At 37.4% G+C, this 18,103-nt stretch overlaps 1 protein-coding gene across 1 annotated transcript; it reads right to left on the bottom strand.

Annotated features, from left to right (window-relative positions):
* Positions 1-2,148: 2,148 nt before the first annotated feature.
* Positions 2,149-17,529, bottom strand: PSMC2 (proteasome 26S subunit, ATPase 2). Its single transcript, XM_028525313.2, has 12 exons — positions 17,345-17,529; positions 15,356-15,393; positions 14,910-14,991; positions 13,645-13,744; positions 7,286-7,417; positions 6,794-6,866; positions 6,323-6,418; positions 5,274-5,438; positions 4,352-4,439; positions 2,682-2,884; positions 2,489-2,585; positions 2,149-2,407 (listed from the first exon to the last, which is right to left on the bottom strand). The coding sequence occupies exons 1-12, from the start codon at positions 17,412-17,414 to the stop codon at positions 2,250-2,252; spliced, it is 1,302 nt and encodes a 433-aa protein (XP_028381114.1). The 5' UTR covers positions 17,415-17,529; the 3' UTR covers positions 2,149-2,249.
* Positions 17,530-18,103: the final 574 nt, after the last annotated feature.

Genomic DNA, 18,103 nt, shown 5'->3' with positions numbered 1-18,103 from the left:
TGCCTTTGAAAATGACCCACTGGCTTTTTCATTGTACTGGTATATAGCATTTACTTCGTGTAACAGGTGAACCTCACCATTGTGGAAATTAAATTTTATAAATCTGATAACATTTTTAAATGTTATATTTTTTAAAGTATCACTGCAGTATTATTTTTCTATTCATAAATCCTTTGTATTATCTATTAGCACTCTGATTGTATAAACATACATATATACATTTTAGTTGGAGTGAGTTACTGGTTAATGTATAGTTTATCTTCTTAAATATGGTATAGACATACTGATCTATATAGTGTTTATGCTATCTGCATATACATGCCTGGGCAGGGACATCTGTTTTTCAATTTATTGTACATCTGATGTGTGGTCAGTTAGCGTTTTGTCATGTACCTAAGTGAGATGTCAAGATTTAGAGCCTATAACATGTCAACTTGAGTGAGGTCAACATATCCAATTTGAGTTGTCTCCAACTGGTGCATATGATGTATGTGACTACATGAAAAACTGGTAAAGAGTGTGTTCTAACTGCTTACATTTATTAAAACATTATAAAAATATACATTATTAATCATTCACTTGAGCATATTTTATTATAAGCAGAACCTACATATGGTTTGGTCTATTTTATACCTCATGAAAGACTAGGGCACATTTAGGGACGAGAAATTTTCTGGTAAGTTTCACAAACATGAAAAACCAAGAGAGTATTGGTTGGATTTTATGAATAAAGGGCTTTAATTTTTTAGCTTGAAACTTTCATGTTTTAAATATTTCCATATTATACTTATAGCATTTTCTATGTTGTCAACCTTTTATGAATTTAATGTATACAGCTCTATTTTGCATTACTTACTTATGAATACTGAACTACAATAAAAATATTCTTTATTGTGCCTGGATCTCTATATTTGGAGGAAGGGAATTGTGGTGGTAAAGGGGAAGGGATCTGATGGTGTTGCACAAGAAATTATTTTAAAGAGATCTGTTAAGAATTTTAATGCAACTTTTATTAAGAAATGCCTTACTGTAGACCAGTAGTCTAACAGGAGCTTTACCAAAATTTAAACCATTAATTTATAAAATGAAAATAAGTATTTCTCTGTATGAAGCCAATTCCTGATTTTCTAAATTAGATTATTATCTGTATATACTTTCCTTTCTGCTTTATTACTTAACTGGTCATTAAAAATCAACAATTCTATCCTGGCTGGCGTAGCTCAGTGGATTGAGTGCAGGCTGCAAACCAAAATGTCGCGGGTTCAATTCCCAGTCAGGGCACATGCCTGGGTTGCAAGCCATGGCCCCCAACAACCGCACATTGATGTTTCTCTCTCTCTCTCTTTCTCCCTCCCTTCCCTCTCTAAAAATAAATAAATAAAATCTTTAAAAAAAATAATAAAATAAAAATCAACAATTCTTTTTTAATATTTTATTTATTTTTAGAGAGGAGAAGGGAGGGAGAAAGAGGGAGAGAAACATCAATGTGTGGATGTTCCCCATATCCCTGGGTTGCCTGGGGACCTGGCCTGCAACCCAGGCATGTGCCCCGACTAGGAATCAAACCAGCAACCCTTTAGTTCACAGGCCAGCACCCAATCCATTGAGCCACACCAGCCTGAGCTCAACAATTCTTGATTAATTCAAAATCAAGTCAAATAGCAAAGCAAAACATATAATATCAGATGCTTCTTCCCTTTAAAAAATAGGTTTGGCTAAAGCTTTATTATTTAACATGCTAGGGAAAAACTACGAAATGCATGTAGTCATGTGCCTAGATGGGCTATTCTGATGAAGGCAGAAGAGCACATTGGTTATAAGCATAGCAGATGACGCTGACAAACTTCAACTTGAATCCTAGCTCTGCTACAAGTCAATTTGGTAGCAAAAATCTGCATTCATTAGATAAAGGTCTATCAGATCCACCTCTCTGGGCAGATATTAGGAGGATACAATGACATATGTACAGCACCCAATCAATACAAGCCCAAAACATATATGCACTCAGCAAGTACTTTATGATATGGGACACTTAAATGGTAGTAGGTCAAAAAACTGTCTTACATAGGCTGTAATAAGCCTTTCTGACCAATGATATTAGATATCACCTTCTATTGTACTAGAGAGAAGACATATCTGAAAAGCATATAATTTTGAAACCATTTATTGTTGTGTGAAATGGTTATTACCAAGTTTATATAAGCTTAGGATTCCAATTAAAAGAAATATTTCATGAAAGCTTTCAGGGCTTAGTTGTATGTCATATAGCGTGGAGTAGCACTAAATTTGGCATAGGACTTAATGACCTTATTTACAGCCTCCAAGAAATCTTTCTCAGTAGCAATTTTTCTCCGTGCTCTGATGGCAAACATACCAGCTTCTGTGCAGACACTTCTAATCTCAGCACCTTTCAAAAAAAAAAGATAGGCTTAATCAGAGCAGACAGGACAGACAGACCAGCAAATATAGACAAGACCTTTGAACCTACCAGTGCTATTTGGACACAGTCGTGCTAACAACTCAAATCTGATATCTCTTTCAACACTCATTGAACGTGCATGAATCTTAAAAATGTGAGTCCGACCCTAAAAATAGAGGAATTGAAAAATATTACAATGGAAAACATCACAGGGATAAAAAATTTCAAGAATCCCATTTCTAAAAAGAAATTATTTTCTTACCTCAAGATCAGGTAAGCTAAATTCAATCTTCCTATCCAGTCTCCCTGGCCTCATCAGTGCTGGATCCAAAGTGTCAGGTCTGTTAGTGGCCATGAGCACTTTAATGTTGCCTCGAGGGTCAAAGCCATCCAGCTGATTGATCAATTCCAACATTGTTCTCTGTACTTCATTGTCGCCTCCAGCACCATCATCAAAACGAGCCCCTAAGACAAAAGGAAACATCCAGTCACAGCAGCACTACACCAACTTGAAAGTACTGCAGTCTTGGCTCACATCATGCCCTCCAGTGCAAGCAAATAGCCAGTTTCAAGTAAATCCTATAAGAACTGCCCACTTCTTACAAAGCTAGTTAGAAAGTGAATCTTTCAAGACTCATAGATTTATTTAATATAAGTTCCCCTAAAGTATTTTTAATTATCTTTAAGGAATTTTGTTTCTTAAATCACTCAAGAACACCTCCATTGTATACCTGGACCAGGCAGCAGAATACACAGAAACTTTAGCACTGGAATGTAAAAAACTGCCATACTCTTCTAAATTTCTCAAAACTGTCCTTAAAAATAAGGCTAAATCCGCAATATAGCAGAAATATAACTTACACTATCACACTATTTTGGATATACTAGAGTACTCACTGTTAATCTCAGTCTCTCATTTCAACCAAAATAGCAAAAACAAAAAGCCTCCAAACACACACTTTTATTTTTAAATTGTATATATACGGTTGTATTTATGTATTATATACATTATAACAAAAATTAAAACTTGAGATTAAGATTAAATATTTAAAAAATTCTATTATTTTTTTCCCACACCCTAATACTGTTTTATACACAACCCACTTAGGAAAGCATAGCTTCAGAGCATCCTGACAGCATAAGGCTTATGGCTTATTCCAACGATACAGAGTCACCACACTGCATCAATACACTGTACTCAAATTAACCACTTAAAGACATTAACTACAAGCGTCCAAGCCCAACACAACCATCCAGTATAAAAGCAAGATTCCAGGTAACATAACCACATTCCTCAAACAGTGTTACAAAGTTCACCATATTTTCAAGTCATTTTTGCCACTAAGTTTATTAAATAACAAATATCTGGACATATATTCTCCAACCAGTGAGGATTATTACTTTCACAGACTGAAACAACAATGAAGGCCTATAGAGCAGTTTAGTTTTCAAAGTCTATCACATTTATTACTTACTTAAAGCTCTCAAAAACCCATGAAATAAACAGGGCAAGAATCATCATGCCCTTTATAAGATGAGCTAACTTAGGTTCAGAGTTAGTTATAATAACTTGTCTAGATCACACAAGATAGTATGTATTTCATCAGATCTATGAAGCTAACAGTAACATTATTTTTCGTACACTTTATAAAATATCACCACCAATGGAATTGTTAAAATGTGTCATACGAGTGATAATAAAGTACAAAGGTAAAGACTTTGAGAAACAGCAATGTTATGTAACATTTCTTTTTTCCTTTATGGTATAGCCCTACTGTTTATTAAATCTCTGGCTCCAATGTGGCAGAGCTCACAGAAAAGTTGGAATTAAAACTTGTACAAGTTGAACATATTAGGAGAACTCTACACATACTACTTTAGGGCTCTCATGAAACCCAACCCTAAAATAGCTCTCTAAAATACCATCCATACCTCCAATAGCATCAATTTCATCAAAGAAGATAAGGCAGGCTTTTTTTGTTCTGGCCATTTCAAAAAGCTCTCGAACCATCCGCGCCCCCTAATGAGAAAAATAATTTAATTCACAGTTGGTTTCTAAGTCTTTTAAAAATATATTAAGTTAAACTTCAAACTTTTCAATATTCCTAATGGTATTCTCAAACATTATTACCTAAGGCTTTTTCAAAAAAAACTGAAGTTCATTACCTATTCCATTAAACTGTACTTATTAGCCTTAAATTAAATAGTCATAACTGTAAGACCTGAAGAGATTAAATTAACACTATTGAAATAAAGGCACCATTTCAATCAGTAACACTTGAGTAACTAAAAGCATTTGATTTATCCCGTGGCATTACTAATCACCAAATTTGATGTGTAAGTGTTGCTCAGGGGATAAAAGTACTCTGTATCTCAATTCATGCAACTCCTTTCTAATTCTTATTTTAAGTATACTAATCATTAATGCTTCAGGCACTATACATACAGCGCTAGACTTACTCTATATTGAAAAAAATGTGTGTGTGTGTACAGTTGCACGTGTGCAGATAGATACTCTATGTTCTCTCTTTCTCAGGGGACCATAAAAGGCTGGCCCTAAAGTGAACATACACTTTTGAATGCATTCACCAGGCATTTCTGGGGTATTTCTCTTGCAAACTCAATCCACAAGAAATGTCATCTTTCTGAGTAGGGAGCATGGTGATTAAAAATGTTAAGCAGTTGTTTATTTATAAATTTAAGAGAAGGCTGGTGGCTTCTACACTACTAATTACAATCCATCAATCAAGAAATTTCAGGTCTCAATCTTCAATGTGAAAGTGCCATTTTAATTTCATCCATACTTTATAAAATCTTTCAGAGCTACATATTCTTTATGATTAATTTACTTTACCTCACCAACGTATTTCTGCACAAGTTCAGATCCAATAACTCGAATGAAGCAAGCGTCAGTCCTATTAGCAACTGCCCGAGCACAGAGTGTCTTGCCTGTACCTGGCGGACCAAAGAGCAGCACGCCCTTGGGAGGCTCGATGCCAAGGTTAACGAATCTCTCCGGCTGTGATGGAGACATAATTTTTATAATTATGAGTTCTGTATAATAAAATAAGACTACTTTTATATCAATATATCTAAATCAAAATTATTAAGTCCACAATCTATATATTTGATCTAAATAATAACTTATTCTAAACAAGATCTTAACTAGATCAATAGCTTAACAAGATCAATAGCATAAAGCTGAATAGCTTTTAAAGGTATTTCTACTATCCAGACTTCATTTTTTCCCTAATTTAAAAAAATTCTACTGTTTAGCCCTGGCTGGTATAGCTCAGTAGATTGGGTGAAAGACTGTAAACCAAAGGGTTGCTAGTTCGATTCCCAGTCAGGGCACAAGTCAGGGTTGCAGGCCAGGTCCTTAGTCAGGGGCGCAGGAGAGGCAACCACACATTGACGTTTCTCTCCCTCTTTCTCCTTTCCTTCCCCTCTCTCTAAAAATAAATAAAATCTTTTAAAAAATTATAGTGTTTAAAGAACAAAAGCCTTATCTGGTATTTAATATCCTAGTTTCCCATTATCATCCCAAGGTTACTTTGATTCCATTTAAACCCACTTACTCTTGATATCATTAAAACACATGATTTCCTCTACAATAACCTATAACATATTTAACATACTGTCAAAACTTATACCTCAACCTTCTGTGTCACTTAAACAGAAGATCTTTTTCTTGAACACGCTTAACCACTCAATCCTTTTGCTTTCTTTTTTGAAACTCAACTCTCCACACCTCTATCCTCTATCCCCTCAAAATTTTTCATTAAGGAAAATATAAAATTTAAAAAGCTACCTAATACATAGGCAATTTTAGTGCACAGTACACAAAAGGCTATTAAATCTTTATATGAAGTAATTTAAAATGTAACAGACTCAGTCACTTACATGAAGTAGAGGGGTTTCAACTACTTCTCGAAGTTTCTCAATCTGTTCCTTACAGCCACCCACATCACTGTATGTGACATCAGGTTTTTCCTCTACCTAAGAGAGGGAAGAAAATGTACAACATAGTCACAGCCTTTTGAATACTAGTCCTAATGTTCTATCTGGTAGAGTAGACCCAATATCTTAAAAGAAAAATCACACTTACAGCAAGTAAGAATTTTTTAAAAATGGAATATATTGCCCAGTGTGCTAGAACCACTTGCTATATTACTTATGATACTAAGTGGGAGACAGGCTAGTAAAGTAAAGACTAATAAAGACTTTTTCAACTGAAAAATGGTTTTAAAAATTTGGGCAAATTAAGACATACTCACACATTAACAGTTTATGAGTTAAAAGTTTCAGAATTTTTTGAGATGGTGCAGTTGCATTCTAAGTCATGCCATTTCTTTTCCATCCATAGTTTCTTACCTGCATCATGGTAACTGTTGGATCAATCTTAGGAGGCAGTGGAATGTGAATTTGATACTTATTTCTGTCCACACTAGAAAGGTAAAAAAGATCCTCACTAATACATTCAAAACATTTTCTAAGTGAATTATTAGGTATTCTATATACATTAATTACATTAACTCAATCTTAACTATCCTAGAGCAAGTGCTTCCTCCACCTACAATATGTAACCTTCAATAGACTGGCAAACTCAACTCTCAGCTTCTGCACTTACTTTGATTATGACATTTGAAGTCATTCATAAAAAGCCATAGTGGAGATGGGGAAAAAGGAAAGCGAGAGGTCAGAAAGGGGATGCAGGAGAAAAGATGTTCAACTGTAGAACTCAACTAGATTATCCCATGGTATTCCACGGCAACAAGTGCATTCATTCAAAAGAAAGTCAAGGATGTGAATGTGACACGGTATCTTTAATGAAAGGTGAGTATTTACTGTAAGTAGAAATCTTACCCAACTCTCATTCCTTCTTCAATGTCAGTAGGTGCCACCTGATCACTGAGGTCCACCACAAACTTGGCAAACTGCTTCACATTGATAATGTACTTCGGGTCCTCCGAATCAGCATTGATTATCTTTGTACATCTAACACAGCAAATGACTTGATTAGAGTAAGAAACTTAACCCACTAATAATGAATTCAAGTAACTAGAGTCTCCCCTGGAGCAGGTGTAAACTGGAACTGCAGAAACTGGGCCACTGTTAAAGATCCTTTTCTAGAAAATACGCTCAGGCCCAAGGGTCCACCCAACTTAAGCCAAGTCATAAAATTTTCAAAAAATGCAAACCTCTGGGAAATTAAACCAAAGTATTTCACTATTAAGAAGTTCTCCAATTTCTTTATTCCTTTATTAGTGATTCCTTTATTAGTGATACTTTTCTATGTCTTAAGTCAGCGATTTTCAATCAGTGTGCTGTAGCACACTGGTGTGCCACAAGAATTTTCAAAACATGCAATACCCAACTATTTAGTCAGGGGCACTGACCTCTTTTCCCTTAGGTTGTCAGATAATAAAATGACTACAGCCCGTACAACAATAGCTGCCCAGTGTGAATGAATCAAAATTGTACCTTTTTGGGGATCAGATCCGCAAAAAAATGTTTTTTGCCGGGCTGCAGAATTTTTTAGTAATTAGTTTATATGTGCCATGAGATGAAAAAGGTTGAAAATCACTATTTCACATTACTTTCCTGTCTTTTCCCTATGAGAAGACAGTCATCTTGTCTTATACCAAGAAATAAATGTGTTTTTCCATTCTTTCCTGAGTTTATACCTCAAATCCATTTTTACTGTGGTTGCTACTTTTAACTTCAATGTATTCTTTTTCTGTGTGACATAATGAAGGCAAATTTGTAATAGTATGTACATTATAGCAGAAAGTATTCTACTGCCTTTCTCTTCTAAATTATCTGTCTACTAAAGACAAAAACAAAAAACAGAACTCATGTTAAAAAGGACTCATGTCATAAGCCGTAGCAATAAATCACCAGGATGTACAAAACAGTCTCTAGAGTATACATACAGGTGGCATGGAAAGTAAGGTGCACACACTTTGTCCTTGGAGCATAACTCTATGGTGGAACTATTTTCTGTGCTTAGCCAAGTTCTACCAGGGAGGTAGAATTATATATATAAAAAGTATCTGTCAGTACTTTGACAGACCAAGCCAACATTATATGCACAGATAGGGTTTTTTTTTTAATCCACAGCCGAAAAAGTACAGACGATACAGGGACCTCAACTTCCAGAATGCTGAACTAAGGACCTTTAAAAGCATGTTCCTCCCTGAAAGCAAAGTGAACACTGGGAAAAACAGTCAAAATCAACATTTTCCCAACTCTGCAAATGGTGGGGGTGAAGGGTAGGGGAAGCAGATTAAGTTGGGAACTCCCCAAAGCCCAACCCTCTCAGAACTGTCACTATGTGACTTTCCTGGAAGCTTAGAACATATTTGTCTTTGTTTAACGGGACTCAGAGCTCTCTCTGTGTGAACACCCTGCTCACAGGGCATTTGTTGGAAACGATCAGTGACAATTATTTAACATCATGACTGTCTGAGGCAGCACTGTACTAGTTGTGGCTAACAAGAGGCTGGCCAAACATTTCAAAGGAAAAACAGCACAAAGCAGCAACAATAACAAACCCTGAGGAAAGGGAAAATCTGATTTCCAGAGTTGACATATTACATTACTTAAAATGTCCAGTTTCTATCAAGAAAAGTTCGAGAGACAAAAAGAAATAGGAAAGTAAGGCCCATTCATAGGAAAAAAAAGGAGTCCACAGAAACTGTCCCTGAGGAAGCTTATACATTGGTCTTACTATACAAAAACTTTAATCAGTATCATAAATATTTTTTAAAAAAACTGAAGGACCACTATGTTTAAACAATTAATGGGAAGTATGAGAATAATGTCTCACCAAATAAAGAATATCAATGAAGAGAGAAATTAAGCTGGAACATTATTTGACTATAAAAAGAAATGATGTCCTGATACATGCTACGACATGGATGAATCTTCAAACATTATGCTGAGTAAAAGAAACCAGAAACAAGGCCATACATTTATATGAGGTGATTCCTTTTATATGAACTACCCATGACAGGCAAGTCCATGCAAAGTAGTTACGTTGGTGCCAGGAACTAAAGAGAGGGCAACAGAAACTGCTAATGGGTATGGGGTTTCTTTCTGAGGTAATGAAGATATTCTGGAAAGGGTAAAACAGAAGGTATCAAGAAATGCTAGGTAAGAAGCAGGGTGGGATTAGTGGTGTTGATAACTTTCTGAAAATGAGGAGGGTGCAGAGGTGAAAGGGAAAAGTAAGTGAACGTGTTGCTGAAATCCTCTAGTCCTCTGTCTCCACTGTTCTTTCAAAATATTGGAGGTTAGAGACAACAGGAGATTGAAAACAAGTGCTCTGGGAAACAGGATCATCCAAACAAAAAGATCTAAAGATACTGACACTGAAGGCTCCACAACTAAACATCCAACTGTATTAGCTATTGTGAAGCTTACGACTGACACGCTTCACTATTGGATCTAGATCTTCTATCAGGTTTTCCTTTGGTCTCCCACTGAAACCAAAGGCCAAAGTAAGATTGCCAGGCACCTAAGCATAAAAGACAGACACAGATCAAGCAAGATGAAAAAACATCTTAGAGGAAGCAGAAACCTTCCAGTTATCATTAGTTTCCACAAAGATGAGAACATACTACAACCAATGTACGAGAACAGGACATTCAAAAAACAGCAAAACACATACAATGGAAGAGAAAAGAGCTCTTGGATACTAAAAACTTGAGAAGAGAAAGAGAAAAAAATAATGAATAAAAGGATGCAAAAATAAAGAAAATCTCATAAAAGTAGGACACAAAAAAAAAAAAGCAAGAAAGAAAGATTATCATATAAGAGAAGCAATCCAGGAGGTCCAATATCTGAATCACAGAAGTCCGCAAGAGAGAAATTCTATTATTTGGATATTGGAAAATGAAAAGAAATTATTAACAGTTTCAAGAAAATGTACCACACTGAAGGACATGTGAGCCCAGTGCCATAAATGAAAACAGACTAACACCCAGATACATCATCATGAAATTTCAGAACAAGTGAGAACCAAGACTACAGGACAAGATGGAGGCACAGATAGACACACTGTGCCCCTCGCACAACCAAAATAAGGTCAGCAACAATTTAGAAACAAGATAACAACCAGATATGACAGAAAATTGGACTGTATGGAAGTCGGACAACTACAGAGTTAAAATATACACATTCATCCAGACCAGTAGGAGGGATGGAGTTGGGCAGCTGGGCAGAGAGGTGAAGGCACAAAAAGCAGTGGCATATCCCAGGTGCAGAAGGCATCCCAAGCACAAGACCACAGCAGGGAAACCCTGGGCACACAGGCGGCTGGCAGACCCAGTGAGGCAGTGACCGTGAAGCGAGGCACTGCGAGCAAGGCGCTTGGCTGTCCGGGCCACATTCGCACACAGATAAACCAGGCAAAATTGGGCAGTGAGACAGACCTCGAAACCCAGGGTCCCAAGTGCTAGGAAATAGAACTTCAGGACATTGATTGAAAATACCTGTGGGGGTTGAGGTGTAGGGAGAGAGAGACTCCCAGCCTCACAGGAGAGTGGGTTGGAGAGACTCACGGGGCCCTAGAACATACACAAGCCCACCTACAAGGGAATTAGCAACAGAAAGGCCCAGTTAGCTTGGGGGAAGTGGAGGAACGACTGGGTTGCCCCACCCTAGTGAACACCTAAGGCTCCACCCCTCACTACACAACAGGTGCGACCAGATTTTAAAAAAAAAAAAAAGGCTCAAACGCAAGTACAAATCAAAGATCCTGAGCAAACACTTTTAAGCAACAAAGAGATAGCCAACCTAACAGATGCACAGTTCAAAGCACTGGTGATCAGGATGCTTACAGAATTGGTTGAATTTGGTTCCAAATTAGATGAAAAAATGAAGGCTACAATAAGTGAAATGAAGAAAAATGCACAGGGAACGAATAGTGATGGGAAGGAAACTGGGACTCAAATCAACAGAGCAGACCAGAAGGAAGAAATAAACAACCAAACAGAAAAGAATGGAGAAACAAGAATTCAAAAAAAATGACAAGCTTAGGAACCTCCAGGATATCTTTAAACATTCCAACATCTGAATTATAGGGGTACCAGAAGGGGAAGAGGAAGAACAAGTGGAAAAGTTATCTGAAGAAATAATAAAGGGGAACTTCCCCAATCTGGCAAAGGAAATATACTTCCAGGAAGTCCAGGAAGCTCAGAGAGTCCCAAAGAAGTTGAACCCAAAGAGGAACACACCAAGGCACATCATAGTTACATTAGCCAAGATTAAAATGAAGGAGAGAATCCTAGAAACAGCAAGAGATAAGGGGACAGTAACCTACAAAGGAGTTCCCATCAGACTGTCAGCTGATTTCTCAAGGGAGACCTTGCAGGCAAGAAGGGGCTGGAAAGAAGTATTCCAAGTCATGAAGGGCAAGGACCTACATCCAAGATTGCTCTATCCAGCAAAGCTTTCATTTAGAATGGAAGGGCAGATAAAGTGCTTCTCAGATAAGGTCAAGTTAAAGGAGTTCATCACCACCAAGCCCTTATTTTATGAAATGTTAAAGGGACTTATCTAAGAAAAAGAAGATAAAAAACATGTATAGTAAAATGACGGTAAATTCACAATTATTAACAACCACATCTAAAACAAAAACAAAAACAGACTAAGCAAACAACTAGAACAGGAACAGAACCACAGAAATGGAGATCACATGGAGGGTTAGCAACAGGGGAGTAGGATGAAGAGAGAGGGGGGAAAGGTACAGAGAATAAGTAGCATAGATGGTAGGTAGAAAATAGACAGGGGGAGGACAAGAATAGTATGGGAAATGTAGAAGCTAAAGAACTTATGACACATGGACATGAACTAAAGGGGGGGAATATGGGTGGGAGAGGGTGTGCAGGGTAGAGGGTAATGAAGGGGGAAAATGGGACAACTGTAATAGCATAATCAATAAAATATATTAAAAAAATTAAAAGTAAAAAAAAAAAAAGAACAAGAACAAATGAGAACCAGAGGAGACCCTGCAACTTTCAGAGGAAAAATAAGTCACATGGGCTGGGAATCAGAATGGCTTCAGGCTAACAACACTGGAGATGGAGGACAATGCCTTCAAAATTCTGTAGCAGAAAGAACTTTATACCAGCCAAGACATTTCAAACTTATGTGGTCTCAAAATATTACCTCTCAATGACCCTCTTTCAAGAAGCTACTAAAGACTATAGCCTATCTAATGAAGGAGGAAGTAAATAAAAAAGAGAGGTACACAAGGAGTGGAGAGGCAAAGGGAACCTCCAGAGTAAGAAGGTGCAGGATGATTGTGATTCAACAGGCACAAAGGACAAGTGGTTAGCCCTGACTAATGTGGCTCAGTGGACTGAGTGCCAGCCTGTGAACCAAAACATAGCTGGTTTGATTCCCAGTCAGGGCACATGCCTGGGTTGGGGACCAGGTGCTCAGCTGGGGGCATGTGAGAGGCAACCACACATTGATGTTTTTCTCTCTGTCCTTCTCCCTTTCTTTCAGTCTCTCTAAGAATAAATACATATTTTTTTTTATAAAAAGGACAACTAGTCAAAATGAAGCAGGTTGTAAAGTGCTGGGGAAGACTTCTTCAGGAAGATGAACTTGAGAGAATACCTGACGCAGCTGATGCACCTGAGATATGCATGAGAAAAAAATCTGAGGGACCCAATGCATCTGAAGAGCAATTTAAACAATGAGGAAAAACTGAGGGGTTTAGTAATATACATAGAAAACCAAGCAAATGAAAAAACAATTAGGACAAGAAAAAGAAAAAGTGGTACAAGAAAGGAAAAGTAATTACTATTTACTTCTTGGCTCTTTGTGATCAGGGTTCACATAGCCATAATTATAAAAATACTGAATACTAATCCAACCTACATTTTAATGTAATTACTTTGGAAGGATGTTGGTACAGGAAGACAGACAGCAGGATTAAGAGGACCAAACTATTTCTAGCAATTGGCATATGTGAGAAAAGGGGTAGTGGGACAATGAAGAGGAAATGGAAAATTTTCACATTTGCTCTGTATCACTTGAATCTTTTATATGATTATATCCTCGCCTATTTCTTGAACAACAGTTTAAGGCATAAATTTTTAACCCCAGATACTTCTGTAGAAATTTTTCTTCACTTGGACTTTAAAATAAAAATTCTTTATGATTACCACATTAAACCAAAGACTCAAATAAATTTCCAGAGGACATACCTCGCAACCTGCAAAGGCTGTTCACTCTGGAGTGTTTGCTTATCTGCAGCCAAATCCCAGAGTGCTGGTGGGGCCAGGCCAGTGTCCGACTCTTTAATACCTACATAGAGAGATTACAAAATTCACTAGAATGTACTACATCATCCCAAAAGCAGGCTTTCTCAAACTCTGACACTTTGGACTGAATAATCTGTTGTGGGGGAGTCCTGTGCATTACAGGATGGTTAGCAGCATTCCTGGACACTAGCCACTAGGAGCCACTAGCACCACATCCCCATCAAGTCATGAGAATAAAGAATATCTCCAAAGCCCTGGCTGGTGTAGCTCAGTGGATTGAGCGCAGGCTGCGAACCCAAGTGTCACAGGTTCGATTCCCAGTCAGGATACATGCCTGGGTTGCAGGCCATAACCCCCAGCAACTGCACATTGATGTTTCACTCTCTCTCTCTATCTCCCTCCCTTCTCTCTCTAAAAATAAATAAATAAAATCTTAAAAAAAAAAAAAAAAAAAAGAATATCTCCAGCCCTGGCTGGCATAGCTCAGTGGACTGAGTGCAGGCCTGCGAACCAAAGAGTCACCAGTTCGACTCCCAGTCCAGGGAACGTGCCTGAGTTGCAAGCCAGGTCTCCAGTAGGGGGAGCATGTAAAAAGCAACCGCACGTTGATTATTTCTCTCCCTCTCTTTCTCCTTCCCTTCCCCCTCTCTGAAAATAAATGAAATCTTAAAAAAAAAAAAAAAAAAGAAAAGAAAAGAAAGAGTATCTCCAGACACTGCCAAATGTCCTAAGAGGAGGGGAAATAAAATTGTCCCAGCTATGAAAACCACTGCCCTAAGCCAAAAATTTAATGCCATATTTGACATTTTTTTGTGGTCAAGTACTATAAAACTTTACCACTCAAATTCTCAAAAAGAAAACTTTCCAATTACTAAGCAACAGCTAACTTCAAGCAATATCACATAAAATCATATTTTATTCAATAAGGAACTTTAACTTGTTTATTAGAGTTTACTAAACTTGGCTTTGAACAGAAACATTACTTGCTTAAAGGATGATGTTGTTTATTAATTGCTTAAGCATTAAACTTGTTTCTAAAAGATAGTAAAAGAGATTGTTAAATGAGGCCCAATTTCTCAAAAGACAGGAAGGACAGTAATTTTTTAAAATCTGTAATTCATGAAAAGGCAATACTTGTATTTAAAATCCTTTGATACAATTAACACATTACTTTAGAGCAAGAAAACAGGAATTAAAAATATATATACCAGTGAGCTCATTAATTTTCTTGAGAAGTTGTTGAATGTCATCCTCAACCTGCTTTATCTGCCTAGAGTAAGTGCTCTGACCCTAGAAAATAAAGATCAGTTTAATTAGAGTATCAGGAAAGCAACAATCTATTAAACTACAAAAACATTAACAACTCATACATTTCAAGTACTGTAAACACCTGTATAAATTATTTTAAATATCTTCTGATAAGAGGCCCACACTTTAATTACAAATAGTATAAAAATAATGTATAAACTTAGACATACTGGATATTTACACTCTGATCTATTCTATAGAAACTGTAGAAAGGTAACTGTTTTCACTTAAAATTACTATAAACTGCTAGTTGTTATTTTCTAGTCATTTTGGAGGAATAATACCAACAACAGTTCTTATTTCAACATAACATATCTATTATTTTGTAACCACTGAAAGGACTTACATAAGTTTTCAGCAAGGCAATGTCACCCTCGTCCAGAGCTAAAAGAAAAGAGAGAATACATGAAATTCAAACAAAAGAAATTAGATCTAATGATTCTTTTCTGTTCACTTGAAACCTTACTAGGTAAGTGAGAAAAACTGTGGAAAGCTGTTATATATAAACGCAATCATCAAACAGTTCCCAGAACCATGAATATTTTATCTGATTTGGTGAAAGCAGATTAAAAAAAAAAATTAAAAAAGCCCGTCTGTTGTGGCTCAGTGGATTGAGCGCAGGCCTGAAGGTCCGGGCCTGGGTTGCTAGTTTGCAGGCCAGGTCCCCAGTTGGGAGTGTGTGAGAGGCAGGCAATTGCACATCTATGTTTCTCTCCCTCTCACTATCCCTCCCTTGCCATCTCTCTAAAAATAAATAAATAAAATCTTGGAAAAAAAACAACAACATAACGTATCTACTCTGAAATCTGAAAGAGTTGTGTCCCAGCAAGAATAGGGAGCCCAAAAAACAGTTTGAGAATCAAAACAACCTGGCACCAGTCCCCCAAAAATCATTCATTTGCTAAGTAACTTTGGAAAAACTACTTAATCTCTGAGCATTAGTTTTGTCATCTGAAAAGCAAAGATATTAATAATTTACCCTCTAAGTGTTGCTATAAAGATCAAATAAAATATGGATGAAGAACATAAACTGCTATACACACATTACCCATAAGTGTATCCAAGGGATAAATTTATCAATACATTTAAAGAATAACATACTCAGAGAAATACACAGATGAAATGTTAAATCTCTGTAACTAAGTTTTCCATGAAGCGAATGAGTACCTCTGACATTTACAATACCCTAAAATATTTTAAAGGGAAAGAGTAGAATAAGGAATGAAAGTAGAGAGGAAATGGTCTTTCTTTAGGGGGAGGCTGGAAACAGAGAAGAGTGCTAGGAGAGGTTGAAGTTGTTTAGGAAGGGAAAAGTAAGAAAAAAGAGGGGGAAAAAACCACCCTAAGAATGCTTTAAAATAGTCTATAAGGAACGAAAGAAGAAAAAACATAAAGATGAGACTACATAAGGCTACTGGGGAGAAACTGTGTATGAAAACAGTATGATGCCTCATTCACTGTGGATAAAAGTGACACAGTTTCTACTAAAGTAATTCTGCCCTGTCAAAACTACAACTCCATTTCTAAAATTTATTCTACAGTCTGTGTTTGTGCATGTGGTGAAAGTTATAGAAAAAAGGTTACTGATTGCTCTATAATGGTCAACAAATTGGAAGAAATCTAAATGTCCATCAATAATGATTAATTTCATACATCACACCCCAAAAACTGAAATACTATGCAGAGACACACAACAGTGACTCTTTTATATGTTAAGATTGAAAAGCAAGATGTACAGCATGCTGCATTTTTTAAAAAACAGGAGAAACAAAATTGCTTGTGTATGCATTGAAAATGTCTAGAAAGATAATGCAAAATAGCATCATTAGTTGCCTCTGTGGATAAGTGGGTGACCAGGGCCAAGTATGAGACACTTCTCGATATATCTTTTTTCTTCCTTTTGAGTTTCAGGCATGTAAACGTATTATCTAGTTAAATGATTACTTTTTTAAAAAAGAAAATTATGTTTCGGGATCCTGGCTCCAAGCTGTCACACTTGAGGGCGGAAGAACAACAGGAAAAGACGACCCAGGTGACCCAGCACCTCCAGGCAGGGAAACTTTTCAAGGCCTTCAAGGCCAAGCAAGGTGAGTGCCTTCTTCAAGACCTGAGAGATGAGCATGAATAAAAATGTCAAGCAGTGGGAGATGAATACAGAACTTGGAGCGGGATGAGGGAGACAGAGAGGGCTGGCAGGTTAACGCGCTACAGCCCCGGATCAAATCACAAGCGGCACAAAAGGAGCGAGCACTGAGCACCGAACAAGAATCCTGCCTCCCTCCAGGGCAAGCCTGGTCCTAATCGCGGTCCAGACCTTCTGCCTACGTCAACTGACCTCGGATAGGTTTGTCGTCCTTCTCCTCCTCTTTCGTTTTCCTCTGATCCACACCTAGGTAATCCGGCATTTTAGAAGTTTCAAGCACCTCAGCTCCGCAGTTATTACACAGCACCTTCCTCGCTTCCGGTGGTGCTCACTCTTTTTCCCTCCCCGGAAGTAGCGCCAGCTCCGCGGGTCCGTTTACTGTGCGCTCTAGTGGCGGAAGAGAGTCCTAAGAGAGGCGCGCTCCTGTCGCGCAGCATTTATGCAAAGTGGGGAGGATTTCGTGTTAGAAGAAAACCTTGATCTACCCCGACTTTCACCATGCCAAGGGTCCCTGAGCAACAGATCTCAAGACCAACCCTGGCTCAGTCGCTGATTTTTTATGTGTACTGTGTACTCTTGGGCAACTTCTTTATATACGCGTTAATGATCCCTTTACTTCACAGTATTGTGAAGGCTTTAAATGTTTTATTTAAGTTACTGCATGTTAGAGATGCCATAATAGTGGTTAGATCTACAGGTAGAGTGAAGGTAAACAGGAGTTGCCCATCAATTTGAGTTAACTTGGGATGAAGAGGTAAATGGTTTCAATTTTTAACCCTGCGTCTAAAGCAGAATGGTACCACCCTCAGATACAAAGAAGTTGAGGAAGAGAGCAGGTTTTGAGAAAAATGAATTTGGGAGGTGAGGAACAAAAGAGAGCAGTTGGGAGACAACTGTAGGATTTATATATATTTTTTTTAATCTGGCCTTTCTGAACATTAGAGGACACAG

Source organism: Phyllostomus discolor, chromosome 10, assembly GCF_004126475.2.
Source record: "Phyllostomus discolor isolate MPI-MPIP mPhyDis1 chromosome 10, mPhyDis1.pri.v3, whole genome shotgun sequence".
Classification (NCBI taxonomy): domain Eukaryota; kingdom Metazoa; phylum Chordata; class Mammalia; order Chiroptera; family Phyllostomidae; genus Phyllostomus; species Phyllostomus discolor.
Note: the sequence above shows the minus strand (reverse complement) of the source record. Positions and strands in the feature narration are given on the sequence as shown.

Excerpts from the sequence above, each read along its gene's own strand:
- PSMC2 (XM_028525313.2), bottom strand. The coding sequence starts at position 17,414 with ATGCCGGATTACCTAGGTGTGGATCAGAGGAAAACGAAAGAGGAGGAG. Across the intron at positions 6,419-6,793 it reads CAACAGTTACCATGATGCAG|GTAGAGGAAAAACCTGATGT; the intron begins GTAAGAAACTAT and ends TCCCTCTCTTAG. Across the intron at positions 2,586-2,681 it reads TTAGCTTACCTGATCTTGAG|GGTCGGACTCACATTTTTAA; the intron begins GTAAGAAAATAA and ends CTCTATTTTTAG.